Genomic DNA, 18,339 nt, shown 5'->3' with positions numbered 1-18,339 from the left:
GCGTTCTTTGAGGAGGTCAACAAACATGTGGACTAGGGGGATCTGGTGGATATAGTGTACTTAGATTTCCAGAAAGCCTTTGACAAGGTTCCTCACCAAAGGCTCTTACGTAAAATAAGTTGTCATGGGATAAGAGGGAAGATCCTTTCATGGATTGAGAACTGGTTAAAAGACAGGGAACAAAGGGTAGGAATAAATGGTAAATTTTCAGAATGGAGAGGGTTTATTAGTGGTGTTCCCCAAGGGTCAGTCCTAGGACCAATCCTATTCAACTTATTCATAAATGATCTGGAGAAAGGGGTAAACAGTGAGGTGGCAAAGTTTGCAGATGATACTAAACTGCTCAAGATAGTTAAGAGCAAAGCAGACTGTGAAGAACTTCAAAAAGATCTCACAAAACTAAGTGACTGGGCAACAAAATGGCAAATGAAATTTAATGTGGATAAATGTAAAGTAATGCACATTGGAAAAAATACCCCCAACTATACATACAATATGATGGGGGCTAATTTAGCTACAACTAATCAGGAGAAAGATCTTGGAGTCATCGTGGATAGTTCTCTGAAGATGTCCACACAGTGTGCAGCAGCAGTCAAAAAAGCAAACGGGATGTTAGGAATCATTTAAAAAAGGGATAGAGAATAAGATGGAGAATATCTTATTGCCCTTATATAAATCCACGGTATGCCCACATTTCGAATACTGCATACAGATGTGGTCCCCTCATCTCAAAAAAGATACACTGGCATTAGAAAAGGTTCAGAAAAGGGCAACGAAAATTATTAGGGGTTTGGAACGGGTCCCATATGAGGAGAGATTAAAGAGGCTAGGACTTTTCAGCTTGGAAAAGAGGAGACTAAGGGGGGATATGATAGAGGTATATAAGATCATGAGTGGTGTGGAGAACGTGAATAAGGAAAAGTTATTTACTTGTTCCCATACTATAAGAACTAGGGGCCACCAAATGAAATTTAATGGGCAGCACGTTTAAAACAAATAAAAGGAAGAAGTTCTTCACTCAGCGCACAGTCAACCTGTGGAACTCCTTGCCTGAGGAGGTTGTGGAGGCGAGGACTATAACAGAGTTTAAAAGAGAACTGGATAAATTCATGGAGGTTAAGTCCATTAATGGCTATTCGCCAGGATGGGTAAGGAATGGTGTCCCTAGCCTCTGTTTGTCAGAGGGTGGAGATGGACGGCAGGAGAGAGATCCCTTGATCATTACCTGTTAGGTTCACTCCCTCTGGGGCACCTGGCATTGGCCACTGTCGGTAGACAGGATATGGGGCTGGATGGACCTTTGGTCTGACCCAGTATGGCCGTTCTTATGTAATGTTACCACTTTCGACCGAGTGGCTAGGCAAGAATTTGGGATCTTTGCAGGTTGTTCCAGTTAGGAGGAGAAATTGAGAGTAGGTATTTGATGCAGTTTTGTTCATTTACAAAGAATGTACAGAGTCCTGGTTCCCTGAACATAGTAGGAAACACACAGCAGGAGACAGGTCCTTTGTTTGCTCTTCCAACCCTGTCTTTGCAGCCAGCGCTCTGTACCCAGCCAGCTTTCTTCTCTTCACTTTCTCTCAGGGCGACATTACCAGCCGGCTATTACTATCCGCTTAGCTTTCTCGCTCCGCTCCAGCTTGTGGTGTTCCTCGCTCACTCTCTCACGTAGATACCAAAACAGTTCCGCCAATCAAAGTGCTAGCCCCGGCATTTGAAATCGCTTGGGCTTCTACTCAGATTCAGCTTCTACTCAGTTTTGCCATGTGCCTGTGTTTTGGGTGCTACTGCTACTCTTTCAGCCACCTGATTCCAATGGCTTCTTTCCATTTACCCTGATTGTAATGCAGTGGCCATGCCTGACCATAACAACAAGGTTTAACTCCATCGAGAAGAGTAACGATTGAAGTGCTAGTGACTGTTATAGTAAAGGTTGCTTGATTATTCTTATTATAAACCCTATTTTCATTTCTGAAACTTCCTCTTTCTGGCTGAAAACTTCTAGGTCTCATCTCTCCCTAAAGATGATTTTTAAAAGATGGAGCTGAAACAACTATATCTTATTTAGATCCACAAGTGAGAAAATATTTTCCCACTTAAAAATAAGTGATTACACTTTTTTTAATCATGCTAGCACCAAAACAGTTGGGCTAGGAAGTGTAAATATGGCAGAGAAATAGCTCTCTTTAGAAATGTTGGGTTTCATTGGGCAGAGATATGCATCGCTGAAAATTTTACTTTGCACATGTGTAATATTGGGGGTTAGGTTCTTTTAGTACTTTTAACCAGCGTTCTTAGGGAAGGAAGACTGCACTTCACATGCGTACTTGGCAAACATAGCTAACAGTGTGCTGAGAAGAGTTGTCTCAACTACTGGGCTGCTTTTAAGGTGCAAACGAAGGCCCTGATCCAGCAAACAATTACACATGTGATAACTTTATGCACGTGACATGTCCTGATAACTTCACACATAAGTTGTCCCATGTAAATCAAAGTGTACATGTTTGCAGGATCAGGTAATAAATGTAGTTCTACCTCATTCTATCTACAATTACATACAAAAAACTATGTTAATGTTGAAAATCAAACAGAATATAGGAAATGCTATAAATAAGGTGGCCTGTGTATTCTTAATTCTGCCCCCTTGTGTGTTATGATTATGGATATGATTTTGTCACGGTAAAATTAGGCAAACTTCACGGAGCAGTCATGGTAAAAATATACAAAATCAGGGTATGGTCACGGTGGGGGCTGAAGCCAAAGCTGAAGAAGTCACAGAGATCTGTTAAAGTCACGGAATCCGTGACCTTCATGACCAAACCGTATCCTTAGTTATGACACAGTTTTGAAGTACATGATTACATACTATTTTTTCCTCATTCACTGCACAGGATGAATGGTGCTCACATCATGATAAAATACTCAATATTTTGTTTTATCCTCAATCTTCACCGTGTGGCCCCGTGCTGTATTTATTGCATACCATTCAAACTATGCTCTGAATATGGAATTATTAATTTTGTCATGGACTTTTCTGTGGCACTCCTGACTGTAGCATCTTCACACTTCACTAACATTCATGAATTTATCTTCACAACATCCCTGTGAGGTAAGTTGGTATTATTATTTCCATTTTACAGATAGGGAAATGGGGCACAGAGACATTAATTTCAGAAGTATATGCAATTTTTGGGTGCCCTATTTGAGATGCCTATGCCCTGATTTTTCAGAGAACTTAATATTTTATAGCACTTTATCGGTTCAAAACATCACTCCCATTGACTTCAGTTGCAGCTGTGAGTGATAGGACCTAAGATCTGATTTACAAAAGTAGGCACCTAGAAAATGAGGAATATCCAATTGGTGACCACCTGTGAAGTAAGTGTTAGATTTAAATGACTTTCCCAGCATCACATAGGAATTCTGTGGCAAAGGAATTGGATTCTATCCATGCTTCAGGGTGAATTCAACTGCAGTAACCGCTAGACCATCCTTTCTCTTCCTGCAGTCCCCTGTCTCATTCATTACCTGGCTACTTTTCATAGATTTCTGTTTCACTCCAACACTGGGATACTTGGGAAGCAAAGTTGTAGATCTAGGAATATTGGCATATTGATGACACAGCATACTCTATAGAATTTCACGAACAGAAGTTGGTCCAATAAAAGATATTACCCACCTTGTCTCTCCAATATCCTGGGACCAACACGGCCACAGCTACGTTGCATACAGTAGTCTCTCCAAGCATTCTATCATAGGTTGAACGAAAGAGGTGACTGAACTGAGAATTTAAGAGACTTCACAGCTGAGAGCTAGCTATCACACTGAGTAGTGCACTAGAAATGCAGACTTAGATCGAACTTTCAAGAAGGAGATGCAGCTCCCACCATAGCCCTTTGAGATGCACGCAAAATAAATTGATGAAGTCAGCGTAATACACTATCCACCTGTGCAAGATCTTGAGACAAGTCAACAGTATCCCTTCATGGACAGGATCAGAAAACTACAAAAATATCTTCAAGTATCAATATGCATATCTGGCCTTTGTCCATTGCCATATAGAAACTGTTTATCAGTTTTACAACCAGCCTCGTTTCCATAGTATATCCATGTCTGAAATCTGACTAGAAACCACCAAAGATATTAGTACAAATCAGTTTAGCTCTTCAGCAGAGAACTAATGTATTAATGCAAATTCAGTGCTCCTGAGTCATAGGCACCAATGCAATAAGTTATTGTTCCATACACTGTTAGTGAAACTTGATATTATTATTTTGTTAATTTTTTAAATTAAAAGACGAAAAAAAAAGTTGGGTTGTGCACAGACTCACTCCAAACTTTTTGAAACTTAATTTTCCTGTTCAGAATGTTAACTGGTGACATTTAATAAATTTGTAGGGAAAAAACTAACTTGAATCAAAAACCTAACCTCTTTCCTTGGGTCAGCAGGGCTCAGCTAGAGGTAAGCAGCACAGGGTTACAAGCGCCATATGTACAGTCATATTTTGACACTACGCTAGCTAACTTGGACTCTAGCTTCAGTAAGATATAGGTGTGTGAGTCTGTATGTTTACGTCTAGAGAATGGATTAAATGACCTAATGCCTCTAGGTCTTTTATACCTCAAATTTCTTTGATCATTTTTATATGGGAATACGGAACTGACCTCAGTCACCTCTTGCATGGATTTTTTTTTTCTTTTGGAATTGTTCCTCAGGCTCAAACTGTCCTAGCCTGTTGTATAACTGCCTTTGTGACATATATTTTCTGGGAGCAATTTCCAGACTATTGGAATGTGCTAGCTGTGTTAAGCACATTTTCTGCCAAATAGACAGGAACATGATCCTAAATTCATTAATTCCATAGATTCTTCTATTGTGCAAATTTAAATAACCTATATAATGTCTCCCAAATCTTTGTTTTTAAGATTATTTTAATAATTTTGTTTACAAATGCATTTTGCTTATTTTATTTATATATTTTTAAACAGAACCACCTCAGTGTTTTTTCAGTGGTTAATCCACTTGCTTCAAGTATAACCTCCAGTATAACTTCTAGTCTGGCTTCCAGTATTGGATCAGATAATTCATCCCCAACAGCTCTCTCAGCTATCAGTGCCAAAGCTCTCCCATTCTACCCTGGCAGTAATACAGTTGAATCAGTTATAGGTAAGTCTGAGCATTTCCTCTTTTATTGCACACGTTTTGTATTTTTTTCAAGATTATTCTATTTTAATATACGTTCAGAAAATGCATACGGAGAAGGGCAGTTATATTTTTACATATTTGCTTTATTATCAGCAATTAAAATTAATACTTGGAATTGAATTTAATGTTTTTCCAAATAAGCAGCTTTTGTAAATTCTCAGATGGAAATTTAGGAATTATCAACCTGGAACAGATCAGTGGACCATTTAATCTGGTATTCTGTTTCTGATAGTGGCCAATATTTAAGAAGTTATAAAACTTTGATAATGTATCTAATTGTGCTCTTATAGGAGAGGGGTTATTTTCCTGACTCCTGCTGGTGATCTGTTCATTCCATCGAACATGAGGACGGATATTATTTTACAATTTTATTCTAACAAGTTTAATTGCAGATTATATTCTATTAATAGAAATGCGAATTCTTTCTTTGAGTGATTGTCCCTATATATTCCATTCTTAATGCTCATGAGATTGGAATCTTTTGGCCAGCAGTGTCCATCGGGGCTGTGCATGTGCCCTGAATGTCCTTGTGCCCTGTACTGAGGGCATAAATGATAGAGCATGCCCAACTGCCCCTCAGATCCCTCTTCACCACTCGTAGCTGGCAATGTCTGTGTCATGATGCGCTCACAAGAACTCACATGCATCTGAAAAAGCGGGATTTTTTTACCCACGAAAGCTTATGTCCAAATAAATCTGTGCATCTTTAAGGTGCCACCAGACTCCACATTGTTTTCACAAGAACTGTTTTTTACATAATTGTAAGCAATTAGTTTTATGAATATTTATTGTAGTTAGTGTAGTTTTTGCCAGTTGGCATGTGGGCTTGTTGTTTTTGTTTTTATTTTCAGATTTTTGAGAGAGAGTATTTTTTCCTGGTACCAGTTATAATGTGTTTTCACATCCCTGTGGCCTGCATCGCTTCCTGCAGCTCCCATTGGCCGGGAACGGTGAACCGCAGCCACTGGGAGCTGCGGGCATCTGTGCAAATGTAAACAAACTGACAGCCCGCCAGCGGATTACCCTGACGGGCCACGTGTAGGCTGCAGGTTGTCCTCTACTGTCCTAGAAGGTTTAATGAGAGCCCCATTTGAGCTGTTGGTAACTTGCTCTTTGCTATATTTATCCATGAAGATAATATTTAAGTAGCAATTATCAGCCAAAAGAATTGGGGAATACAGGAACTTATGCAGGCGTTCTTCATAAAATATTCCATAAGGATAAGGTCATCCTGAGGCCTCATCCCAAGTTTTTGCATAAAATAGTTGCTGATTTTCATTTGAACTAAATTCATTTGCCAGATTTCCGCCCCCCATAGGTGCTGACTCTGTGGGTGCTCTGGGGCTGGAACACCTACGGGGAAAAATTGGTGGGTGCTCTGCACTCACCGGCAGCCAAGTTCCCCACCCCGCCCCAGCTCACCTCACCTCGGCCTCCTCCCCTGAGTGCACCGTGTCCCCGCTTCTCCTCCCAGTGTTTGCCGCCGCGAAACACCTGTTTCATGGCGTAACAAGCTTTGGGAGAGAGGGGGAGGAGCGGGAATGCAGTGGTCTCGGGGGAGGAGGTGGGGCCAGAACGGGGGTTTGGGGAAGGGGTCAGGGAGAGGGCAGAGTTGGGGCGGAGACTTTGGGGGAGGGGTTGGAATGGGGGCGGGGCAGGGGTGGGAGGAGGTGGGTTGGGGTGGAGTCGGGGCGGGGCAGGGGGGTCGAGCACCCACCGGCGCCAGCAGAAGTCAGCGCCTATGCTCCCCTTCCCCCACCACCACCACCACAACATTCTAATCAGGGGGAGGTTAGTTGACATATGTTAGATGTCTTTAGAGCACTCTTGTACTATTTATATAGGACTAAATCATTTAGAGTCTCCCCAAGAAATTTCTTGACGGGTCTTATTATTTCAACCCTCAGGCTTTTGATAGTTTCATTAGTCTATTATAAGCTAGCCAATTCGGATTCCACCAGCTCAGGTTAGGACTCATTCCAATAGGGCTCAGGCATCATCTGCGGGAAGCATACCCATCTCAGAAATACACAGGGCAGCAACTTGGGGTTCAGTCCATATCTTTACAAAACATGTACCCTCATTGAAACATCAAGATATGATGCTTCTTTTGGCAGAGCTGTGCTACAGTCTTTGTTTTGGTGGACTCCAAACACCCACCTCCTTCTTATGAGGTCAGTGCTTGAGAGTCACCAAGAGTGGAGTATGTATGGAAAATCACTTGGAGAATAAGGAATGGTTACTTGCCTTACAGTAACTATGGTTGTTTGAGATGCGCCCTCCTTCCCTGCTACTATGGAGTCCCTTAACATCTGGATTCTGTATTGACAAAGTAGCTAATGGGCGGTTGGGCCCACTTTACCCTTTGTGCCTTTGGTACAGGGCATGAGGACACTAGGGGCACAGGCATGGCCCCAATAGGCATGGCTAGCCAGAAGAGTCTGGTCTCGAGATCATGGGGTCCATGCACATCAAGAGTGGAATATATGTATGGACAGCACATCTTGAAGAACCATAGTTATTTTAAGATAAGTGACTGTTTCTTCCTTTTTAGAACCTTCCTAAACTGTTAGCATAAGTGATACATAAGTGAATTTCACAGCATAATTATAGATTAGGTAAAAATTATCTTTTTAATTTTTAAGTTTGTTGGCTTCTATTTTCTAATAGCCCAAAGTGTTTAACAGCTATCTGTGCTCTTTATTAGTTGATTTGCTGTACTTCGATAACAGTTCCACTGGGCAGTTAGTTTGCTTAAAATGTTGAAAGAGCATATTCTTTGTGCATACAACATAACTACAGTGTTAACTTTAACACACACAAGATTAAATTGCTGTATGCTACAGAAGATGTGTATTTTTCTGTATAAGAGTTCTCCATGACGGCTCATTCCCTCTTGCTTACATTGGTATAACTAATGTGAAATCCCTCATAGTGTCCCTCTCTCCCAGCGCACACATCTTCCTGCTCTCTGTCCAATTCCCCTGAGTCCAGGGGGTTTTGCAGCTGGAAGGGATAAAGGTATTTACCCTCACAACTGAAAAATGCACCTGCACTCCCCTGACAAGAACCCAGTGTTTACATCTCAGCCTTTAGAACCCATCCAATTCCTCCTGAGTGTTTCTTAGCTGCTAGTTAGGGCTGTGAAAGTTACATTCATGGTATAAATTGCTTTGTTGTTTTAGTTAGCTAATAAATGTGAAACACCGGGTGTATTCTAAATAAAACTTGCATCTTCTTAAATTTCTGTATTAGAAATTCAGTTAGATGGGTCAATTCTTACAATTAAAGCTCACATTTGAAGTTTCCTGTCATGTACATTATGTTTACATTCTTATCTATGAATGACTGTAGGAAAGTTGGGATAAAGACCCCCTAATTATTGTCATTCACAAAATTTTTATTCTTAAATCTGTCAGGAGCTCAGACAAATTTGGGAATAAAACTTGTGAGAAAACAAAATTTACAGGTGTTCAGCGATGAATTGTGCTACGATGCATGCTGCTGTTTTGAGACCCATTTCAACTCCTATTAACGTCAATGGAAAGACTCTCCCTGACTTTAGAGCAGTGGTCCCCAAACTGTGGGGCATGACCCCTGGGGGACATGGAGGAACGTTTCGGGGATGCACAGTGGGCCAGCCCCCACGGTGGGACGGGGAGTGAGTGTCATGCTTCCAGCCCTGCTCCATTCCCCAGACCAGCTCAGCCCCCAGCCCTTCTCCACCCCCAGCTCCACGCTGTTCCCAGTCCAGCTCTGCCCTCATTTCCTCTCCATCCCCAGACTAGCTCCGCCTCTAGCTCCAGCTCCTCCCCCATCCCCAGTTCCGCCCCCAGCTCTGCCTTCAGCCCAAGCTCCACTGCTGAGGAAGCCTTGTGTGTGCAGTAATGGAGGGTGGGGAGGCGTGAACAGATTCCATTAATGGTAAGGGGTGGGGGCGCAACTAGAAATGTTTGTGCACCACTACTTTAGAGAGTGAGTTAGAACTAGCCCTTTGTGGTAGGTGACATTTCAAGCCTATGGAGCCTTTTAACTGCGTTCTCAAATGAAACTATCTGCATCCCATTCAAACAGGTTTCTCGCTTTTTTTTTTTTTTTTTTTTTTTTTTTTGGTCCTTTACATGAATAGATAAGATCTATCTGGATTGACAGAGGAGAATGTATATTGCTTTAGAATTTCCTTTGTGTATGGCGTTTTTACTGTGATTTTTACATGAATTTTATTAAGTTATCTAGTTTTATGATTTATACTGCACTGTAACATTCAAAAACCAGTCAGAGAACACTTCAACCTCCCTGGTCACTCAATTTCAGACCTAAAAGTTGCAATTCTCCAACAAAAACACTTCAAAAACAGACTCCAACAAGAAACTGCAGAACTGGAATTAATTTGCAAACTGGACACCATTAAATTTAGGCTTGAATAGAGACTGGGAGTGGATGGGTCATTACACAAAGTGACAACTATTTCCCCATGCTAATTTTTTTTCCCCTATTGTAACTCACACCTTCTAATCAACTGTTTGAAATGGGCCATCCTGATTATCACTACGAAAGGGTTTTTTTTCTCCTGCTGATAATAGCCCACCTTAATTAATTGGTCTTGTTACAGTTGGTTGGGCAACACCCATTTTTTCATGTTCTCTGGTTATATATATCTTCCTACTGTATTTTCCACTGCATGCATCTGATGAAATGGGTTTTAGCCCACGAAAGCTTATGCCCAAATAAATTTGTTAGTCTCTAAGGTTCCACAAGTACTCCTTGTTTTTTTAGGGGTGTGCATGGTGCTTTACCATATTTAAGTACAATTAATGTTGTGCTGAAAGCTGATTGATACGTGAGAATGATTCTGAGGCGAACCCAATCAGCAGAAATTACACAGAAGAAACAATTCAATTGAAATCTTTAGAATCTGTCATTATCATGATTATTTGCGGGGGGTGGGGTGGGGAGGTGAGTAAAATGAATGGCTGCCTGAGCTCAAGTTTATAATCTATGAGCAAAGATGCTCTCATTCCCTCTTCCTTACTCTACCACCAGCTGTATTCCAGTTATACCTTCAGTAGTTCTTCCCTTCTCATTCACTCAATACCTCACATTCGCTTTCACCTTCTTTCCAACACAGTCTCCCTATCCCATATCCTCTTCCTCACGTTCACTCAATAATTGACCCAGACATTTTTCTTTCTCAAATCACTGTCTTTCCGCTTCTTTGAAAGGTGAGGTTATTTGCTTCCTCTATAAGGCAAGGAGGCATTTGTATTGTGTTAAAGAGGCTCCCTTGCATGACAGACACTGGGCAGTGTGTAGTACCCATCAGCAACGTACGTGGCTATGTATCTACATGGCTTTGGGGAACCTTGATTACTACTGATTTTAATTATGTTTTGTATAAGTGTCCACTTTGTGTTATAGAGCACAGTGGACAGGGTACATGTCATAACGAAGCATGAGGATGGGGGGCGTCCCTCTTTCAGTCAGTCATGATGCAGTTCAACTAGGGCTGTTGATTAATCGCAGTTAACTCAATGCGATTAATTCAAAAAAATTGTGATAAAAAATTAATTGCAATTAATTGCACTGTTAAACAATAGAATACTAATTGAAATGTATTAAATATTTTAGGATGTTTTTCTACGTTTTCAAATACATTGATTTCTATTACAACACAGAATACAAAGTATACAGTGCTCACTTTATATTATTATTTTTATTACAAATATTTGCAGTGTAAAAAATGGTAAATAGTATTTTTCAATTCACCTCATACAAGTATTCTAGTACAATCTCTTTATTGTGAAAGTGTAACTTACAAATGTATATTTCTTTTTTGTTACATAACTGCACTCAAAAACACGATGTAAAACTTTAGAGACTACAAGTCCACTCTGTCCTACTTCTTGTTCAGCCAATCGCTAAGACAAACAAGTTTGTTTACATTTATGGGAGATACTGCTGTCTGCTTCTTATTTATAATGTGAAAAAGTGAGAACAGGCGTTCGCATGGCACTTGTGTAGCCGGCGTTGCCAGGCATTTATGTGCCAGATATGCTAAAATTCGTATGCTCCTTCATGCTTCGGCCACCATTCCGGAGGACATGCTTCCATGCAGATAATGCTCTTAAAAAAATAATGAATTAATTTAATTTGTGACTGAACTCCTTGGGGGAGAATTGTACATCCCCTGCTCTGTTTTACCCGCATTCTGCCATATATTTCATGTTATAGCAGTCTCGGATGATGACCCAGCACATGTTCATTTTAAGAACACTTTCACAGCAGATTTGACAAAACGCAAAGAAGGTACCAATGTGAGAGTTCTAAAAATAGCTACAGCACTCGACCCAAGGTTTAAGAATCTGAAGTGCCGTCCAAAATCTGAGAGGGACGAGGTGTGGAACATGCTTTCAGAAGTCTTAGAAGAGCAACACTCAGATGCGAATACTACAGAACCCGAACCACCAAAAAAGAAAATCAACCTTCTGCTGGTCGCGTCTGACTCAGATGATGAAAATGAACATGCGTCGGTCCACACTACTTTGGATCGTTATCGTGCAGAACCCATCATCAGCATGGATGCATGTCCTCTGGAATGGTGATTAAAGCATGAAGGGACATGTGAATCTTTAGTGCATCTGGCACGTAAGTATCTTGCAACGCCGGCTACAACAGTTCCATGCGAACGCCTCTTCTCACTTTCAGGTGACATAGTAAACAAGAAGCGGGCAGCATTATCTCCTGCAAATTGTAACCAAACTTGTTTTGTCTGAGCGATTGGCTGAAGTAGGACTGAGTGGATTTGTATGCTCTAAAGTTTTACATTGTTTTATTTTTGAATGCAGTTATTTTTTGTACATAATTCTACATTTGTAAGTTCAACTTTCATGATAAAGAGATTGCATTACAGTACTTGTATTAGGTGAATTGAAAAATACTATTTCTTTTGGTTTTTGCAGTGCAAATATTGGAAATAAAAATAATAATATAAAGTGAGCATTGTACACTTTGTACTCTGTGTTCTAATTGAAATCATTATATTTGAAAATGTCGAAGACACCCAAAAATATTTAAAGAAATGGTATTCTATTATTGTTTAACAGTGCGATTAATCATGAGATTAATTTTTTTAATTGCTTGACAGCCCTAAATTCAACCAAATAAAGGAAATAGGACAATGTGTGCTTATAGCTCTGACCATTCCACAAGCAGCAATGAGTGGGGAGCCGGGCTGAGAGAGCTGTTTACAACTTCAAACTGCTTCCACCTACTTGCCCCTAGGATTTCCACAGGGTTGTCTGTTGTTGCTGCAGCCCAGACTTTTCACTAAGAGTAGAAACAGCAATAAAGGTACATAGGGATTGGGGGTAGAGAGCCCTTTAGAACCTCTGAGTTCACATTCACCCATAGATCTAGTTTTCCCATAGACCATCTGTTACTGTGGGTTAGCTTCCAGAGTCTATTGGTTTTGATTTTGAAGATGAAAAAAGGAGGCCTAACTATTCAAAATAGAAACATTGTTTTGACTGAAAGTGTTCTGGGAGGGAGTTAGGTGAAGACAGATCTAGTCCATTGTGGGTTGACTAGGAGAATCGAGAACTATGACAGCACAAAGGAGCATCAGGAATCTCCTGCCAATCACAGACGTGATGAAATGAAGGAGAGCAGAGTTGGAGAGGTTTTTCTTAAAAGTATGTTTGTCATGTTCTGGGCTGCAATCCAGACCAGTGCAGGGTTGTGTTACTGCCTGCCTTGCAACCCTCAATGCCTCAAAATGCTCTGCTGCTGTGGTTTTCTTTTCAGGATGCTTCCAGTCAAGACACAAACAGGCAGTATTCTGAGTATTTGTATGCTATGCAGCCCTGGTCCAGTGCTCTGACCCCAGCAGCCTGCCTACAACACAGCAGCCCCATTCTGGAACTCACCACTCTTTGGTTACTTCTTGCAGAGATGACCCCAACACACTCCCTGTCCCAAATTTCCCCAAAACTACACTGAAGCATCCAGCCCTCTCCTGGAACACTCAGAGAAATAATAATGTTTGTTTGCTCCTTTAAAGAAATAAAAGCACATCACAGCTTATTAACTTACCTGGGGTAAATGCACCCTTCTATTCAAGCACAGCACTGAGTTGGTTTATTGTAAAAATAAAACAAATTTATTAACAAAAGAATATTGGTTAAGTGATACCAAGTAAAAGGAATAAAGTTAAGGGTTACAAACAAAAGTAAAAATATGCTTTCTAATTGCTAAGACCTAATTTAACAAGTTACAGTCTTTGTTCAAGATCCTTACCAATCTTCCATTCCCAGAGACTTCAGCCCCCTTGTTAGAAGGACCCGTCGTTATCAGCTTGCAAGTGCTCGGGCCTCTTGTATGCAAGATGGCTTCTCCTCTCCCCTTATATCTTCCCAAACTTACTGTTTTGTCCGGATGACCTCATGCTGTTCTTCTCTTCCTGTGGGCTTCCGAGCCCCCCGCTGATTCATATGTAAATGGGGCTTCCATTGTTTTTGGTTGCACTTTGTTTAATTTCATCGGAGACAGGTAGATAGCTCCCTTAACTCCTTTCTGGGAGAAAACCTATTTGTCCCTGTGTTTGGTCACAGATTTTAAAGCATAATATAATTAAATATCCATATTTCCTCCTATAGTGTTAATATAGTACATACATTTCACAGTGATATTAGTCTCCAATGTCTTTAGCTTTCATAAGATCTTACTTGATACACTTTTATAATACAGTAGTATTATATGCAATCAGTTGATTCAATTACTTATCATTTGAAGTTCAGACCCCCTGTGATTATAGCCCAGATGAAGTTTTTCTCTCCTGTTGGGGGCGTAGCTGCCATACTAACTTCTCCCCAGCTTAATAGCTTGTTTACGTTTTATGTAAATGGACCATTATTGTCTCTGCCTGAGACAAGTATACGTTCTTCTGTCTAGGGCAAACTGGGCTTATACTTTGCTTGCCAAACACATTTTAAGAACATAATGCTAACACGTATTCATAATTCTTTGTACACACCCTGTGTGTACAGCATTCAAAAATATTAATGATCAGTGAGTTATTAATTTTCCAACTATACCCGTACATGCCATCTTTTATATACAGATTATAACAACAGTATTAGGTGCAGTGAGTATTTCAGGCTTGACAAGAGCTGCAGACACAGAGTCGTGAACTACAGATGATATTATAGCATAAGGGACAAAGACTAAAACACAGAGTAGTATCCCAAAATGCAAGCAATATAAATCCCCATGAGTTTATTCAGTTAAGGAGTAGTTAAAGTCCAGTGTTCACCAGTTTGGTGAGGCCCTCTGGACCCTATCTTGTTCTCCATGGGTTTTTCCTCCCATGGTCACTCTTAGTGCACCCCAAACACACTATTTTTAGTGCTGTGTTTTCCTACATGTGTCTGAAAGGGAGAGGACCCAGTATTTATAAAAGCCCCAGACTTCTTTTCTTTCCCAGCTTCGTGACAACAGGGAGGTGATTCTGCATATGCTAGATGTTAGAAAAACACTCACATTCTACTTGGACAGGACTAAAGACTTCAGGAAGTCCCCTAAACTATGCCTTTCATTCACAGAAAGATCCAAAGGCTCCGCAATATCAGCTCAAAGACTATCCAAATGAGTCTTTGCATTAATCACTGTTATCAAGAGTGCAGTCTGTTGCCTCTGTTTGGAATCCATACTCACTCCACTAGGTCAATTTTTACCTCGTTCGCATTCCTTAAAGATGTCCCTATCTCGGAAATCTGCAGAGCAGCGACTTGGGCCTCTGCCCACACTTTCACAGAACATTATGTGATCACTAGAGGTTTGGCCTCTGATACCATCTTCACCTTCACAGTATTCTCTGTAGTAACAGACTCCACTCTGAAGCCCGAGCCCTCAATGGGGGATACTACTGTGAAGTCACTTACAGTGGAGCACCCATAGGTACGCTACTTGAAGAAGAGGAAGTTACTCACCTTGTGCAGTAACAATGGTTCTTTGAGATGTGTGTCCCTATGGATGCTCCAAAACTAACTCTCCTCCCCTGTTTCAGAGTTCTGCATAAGGGGCTCTGCAGCAGAGGAGGAACTGAGTGGGGTTCGCCCATGTAGTATTAGATAGCCTCAAGGCAGACCACGAGGGAGGGAGAACATGTGTGGGCTGAACAGACACTGCTACCTAAAATATCTTATTAGAGGTGCAGGGGCGCAGATACACTTACAGCGGAGCATCCATAGGGACACACATCGCGAAGAACCATCATTACTGCACAAGGTGAATAACTTCCTCTTTTAACTGCAACTGACGTTTTTTCTCCCAGACAGTTTCTTTATTCCAAGTAATAGCTTGCTTTGTTACAGGGCAGAAGTGCTGTATCTGAACATTGGATTCTTACTTTTGCTCCCTGCTGTGGTTTTCATGTTGGGTGATGGAGAATTATTCAGATCCTTTCCAACCTAGTTCTCAGTGGCAATGGGAATGGGGCAGATGCAGGGTGGGTAATTAATTTGCCAATCCAGTCAAGGGTGGGTGTTTGAGGTAACCTTAATAGGGTTCTGTTTCATTTTGCATTCTAGAGTGGAGATGATTAAGTTCCCATGCCAATCACTGTTTCTGATGTTAGTGGGGATGAAGATTGATGTAAAAAAAGAACAAAACAAATCTGAAATTTAAATGGTTTCCTAATTTTTAACTTATTTTTATAAGTGAAAAACTGTATCTCTATGTATAAGTTAACAGCTCAGAGTATTCACACTTGTTTTGTTGTAAATTGGGTATTTTTGAAAATAAAGCATTCTTTATCGTTTTTAACTTCATGTTCCACTCATCCACAAAAGTATATAACCTTTATAGACATTATTCATTTGTTTTCTAAATGCATTACATTCTTTTCAGAGTAAATACACATTCATGAAGAACTGGCTATATGGCTGTTGTATAATGTGATAGAATAGGAACAGTGTATTGCATTCATTAGAGAGACAAAGTGGGTGAGAAGTATCGGGGGTAGCCATGTTTGTCTGTTTCCACAAAAACAACAAGCATCTGAAGAAGTGGGTTTTTTACCCACGAAAGCTTATGCCCAAATACATCTGTTAGTCTTTAAGGTGCCACTGGACTCCTTGTTGTTAAGGTGAGGTGATACAAGAGAGAGACAAGCTGATTCTTCAGCTCTGTGTAAGGTTGAAAGCTTGTCTCTCTCACCAACAGAAGTTGGTTCAATAAAAGGTATTATCTCACCCACCTAGTCTCTAATATCCTGGGACCAATACAGCTACAGGCACACTGCATATTGCATTCATTGGCAGATTCTGTGGCTTAGCATGTGATTAGGGAGTTGCTCTGATTAGCTGGTGCATCTGAACAATTCTGTTTAAATTGGTGTGTGCCAGAGACCAGGAGACTGCAGACAAGTGAGTCAGCACTTCCAGAGAGGGTAAGTTAGGCATCTGATTTCTTTCAGTAGAGAAATCAGTGAAGAATATTAAATGGAGGATGTTTTCACCAACTTTATAATAAGTGCATAGTTGTTTTTCTAAAAAACTTATTCAATGAGCTGTGAGATACAACTGAAAAGAAGTGATTTTAAGCTATTCTTAAATTACAGATTTTTTAAGATTGCAAATCCTGGTCAGTCTTATTTCTGATTATTTTAAAATAAAAGTAATAGAAATATAATTTAAGTTTTCATAACCAGTGTTTAAATATTCAAGTAAATCATATTTTACTAAGAAAAATATTCTAGCTGAAATATTTTGGTTAGTTAGATGTAATGTTATTAATATGACAGTAAAATACATACCAGTATAGTAAATTTGCTTTAATTTAAAAATTAAAATATTAAAAAGATCAAAATTGAATATAATATTTTAAAATGCTATATTTCATTTTCAATAATACTTTATTGACATGAGAAGCTGGACAGATGTTGCAAAGCACAATGTCAAATAAATCTGGGCTTTTCATGATATACTGTATTTGATTATTTTTGATGTTCCAGTTGAATTAGGTATTGAGGTAAGCAGAATGTTGCTTTTCTTACTGTAAATATTCTTATGGTGTGTGTGTTTTTGCATAAATAAAAAACATGTACTGCTGTTTCTGTTAACAGAATCAGTAGAATTGGGCTAACTGGGATCTCTTTTATGCATACATTGCTGTGTTTACAGTGACTTACTGCCTTTTCTCTCTAAAGCAAGGACTTAGCCTCTTGAGTTACTGGCATGTGTGAATATAATTGCTGGAGTTGTGATAGCTATGCCTTGTTTGTATGTGTGTGAGTGCAGTGAAAATAATGTGCTTTATTTCTGTCACTGTCAAGAGAACCCATTAGAAAACCCAGTTATTTAAGGTTTCAGAGTAGCAGCCGTGTTAGTTTGTATTCGCAAAAAGAAACGGAGTACTTGTGGCACCTTAGAGACTAACAAATTTATTTGAGCATAGAATGCATCCGATGAAGTGAGCTGTAGCTCATGAAAGCTTATGCTCAAATAGATTTGTTAGTCTCTAAGGTGCCACAAGTACTCCTTTTCTTTTTCCAGTTATTTAAGTGATATGTAACTTGGCCCTACGACTGTGCTTTATGCTGGTGTTTGCCACAAAGCTCTGCCTTTGAGCGATTTTGGTTTTAAACTAAAAGTTGTAAATCATATAAATATAACATCTCCTTCTCGCCTCCATCTTGGAAAGCTTGCAAGACTAGGGTGGTTTGGTTACTATTCTAATTTAACAAAAAAAATCAATCAAATATGGCTAATTAGGGGTCATTGTCTTCCTCTAATTCCTTTTAGTATTTTGAGGGGGAACTATTAAACTAGCCAAGTGATTAAACTTTGAGGAATAGTTGCTGGGCATATTCAGTATTTGCTGTTTATGAACTTTAATATCTGTAAAATCCACCCTAAGTAATTTACATGAAAGATGAGTACTGTAGCTTTGGATGACACTGCAGCACATCATGGTATTCTGCTTTGTTTTTTAATAATGCACAGGTGCATGTATTATACTTTTTTATATACTGGGAAAAATGAAAATATAGGACGCACTTTTTTTAACTTAGCCCCAGTCAGGAAAATCCACTTAATAGGAATGCTTCTGGGGGAACTAATCTCCAGTGTTGTTCA

At 39.9% G+C, this 18,339-nt stretch overlaps 1 protein-coding gene across 7 annotated transcripts in view; it reads left to right on the top strand.

The window, feature by feature from the left end:
• UNKL (unk like zinc finger) overlaps positions 1 to 18,339 on the top strand; it is a 150,001-nt gene that overhangs the window by 107,879 nt on the left and 23,783 nt on the right. For 5 of the 7 annotated variants that reach the window (XM_074964896.1, XM_074964895.1, XM_074964894.1 and 2 more), the window contains one exon: positions 4,990 to 5,167. The exons of 1 other annotated variant lie outside the window; for it this stretch is intronic. In XM_074964896.1, the coding sequence (XP_074820997.1) occupies positions 4,990 to 5,167 (178 nt within the window). Of the gene's footprint in view, positions 1 to 4,989; positions 5,168 to 16,596; positions 16,653 to 18,339 lie in introns of those variants that run through there. One more of the 7 variants, XM_074964900.1, reaches the window with a different exon arrangement.

This window comes from Natator depressus, chromosome 10 (genome assembly GCF_965152275.1).
Source record: "Natator depressus isolate rNatDep1 chromosome 10, rNatDep2.hap1, whole genome shotgun sequence".
Classification (NCBI taxonomy): Eukaryota; Metazoa; Chordata; order Testudines; family Cheloniidae; genus Natator; species Natator depressus.
The sequence above is the reverse complement of the archived record's forward strand: the minus strand, read 5'-3'. Positions and strand labels throughout refer to the sequence as shown.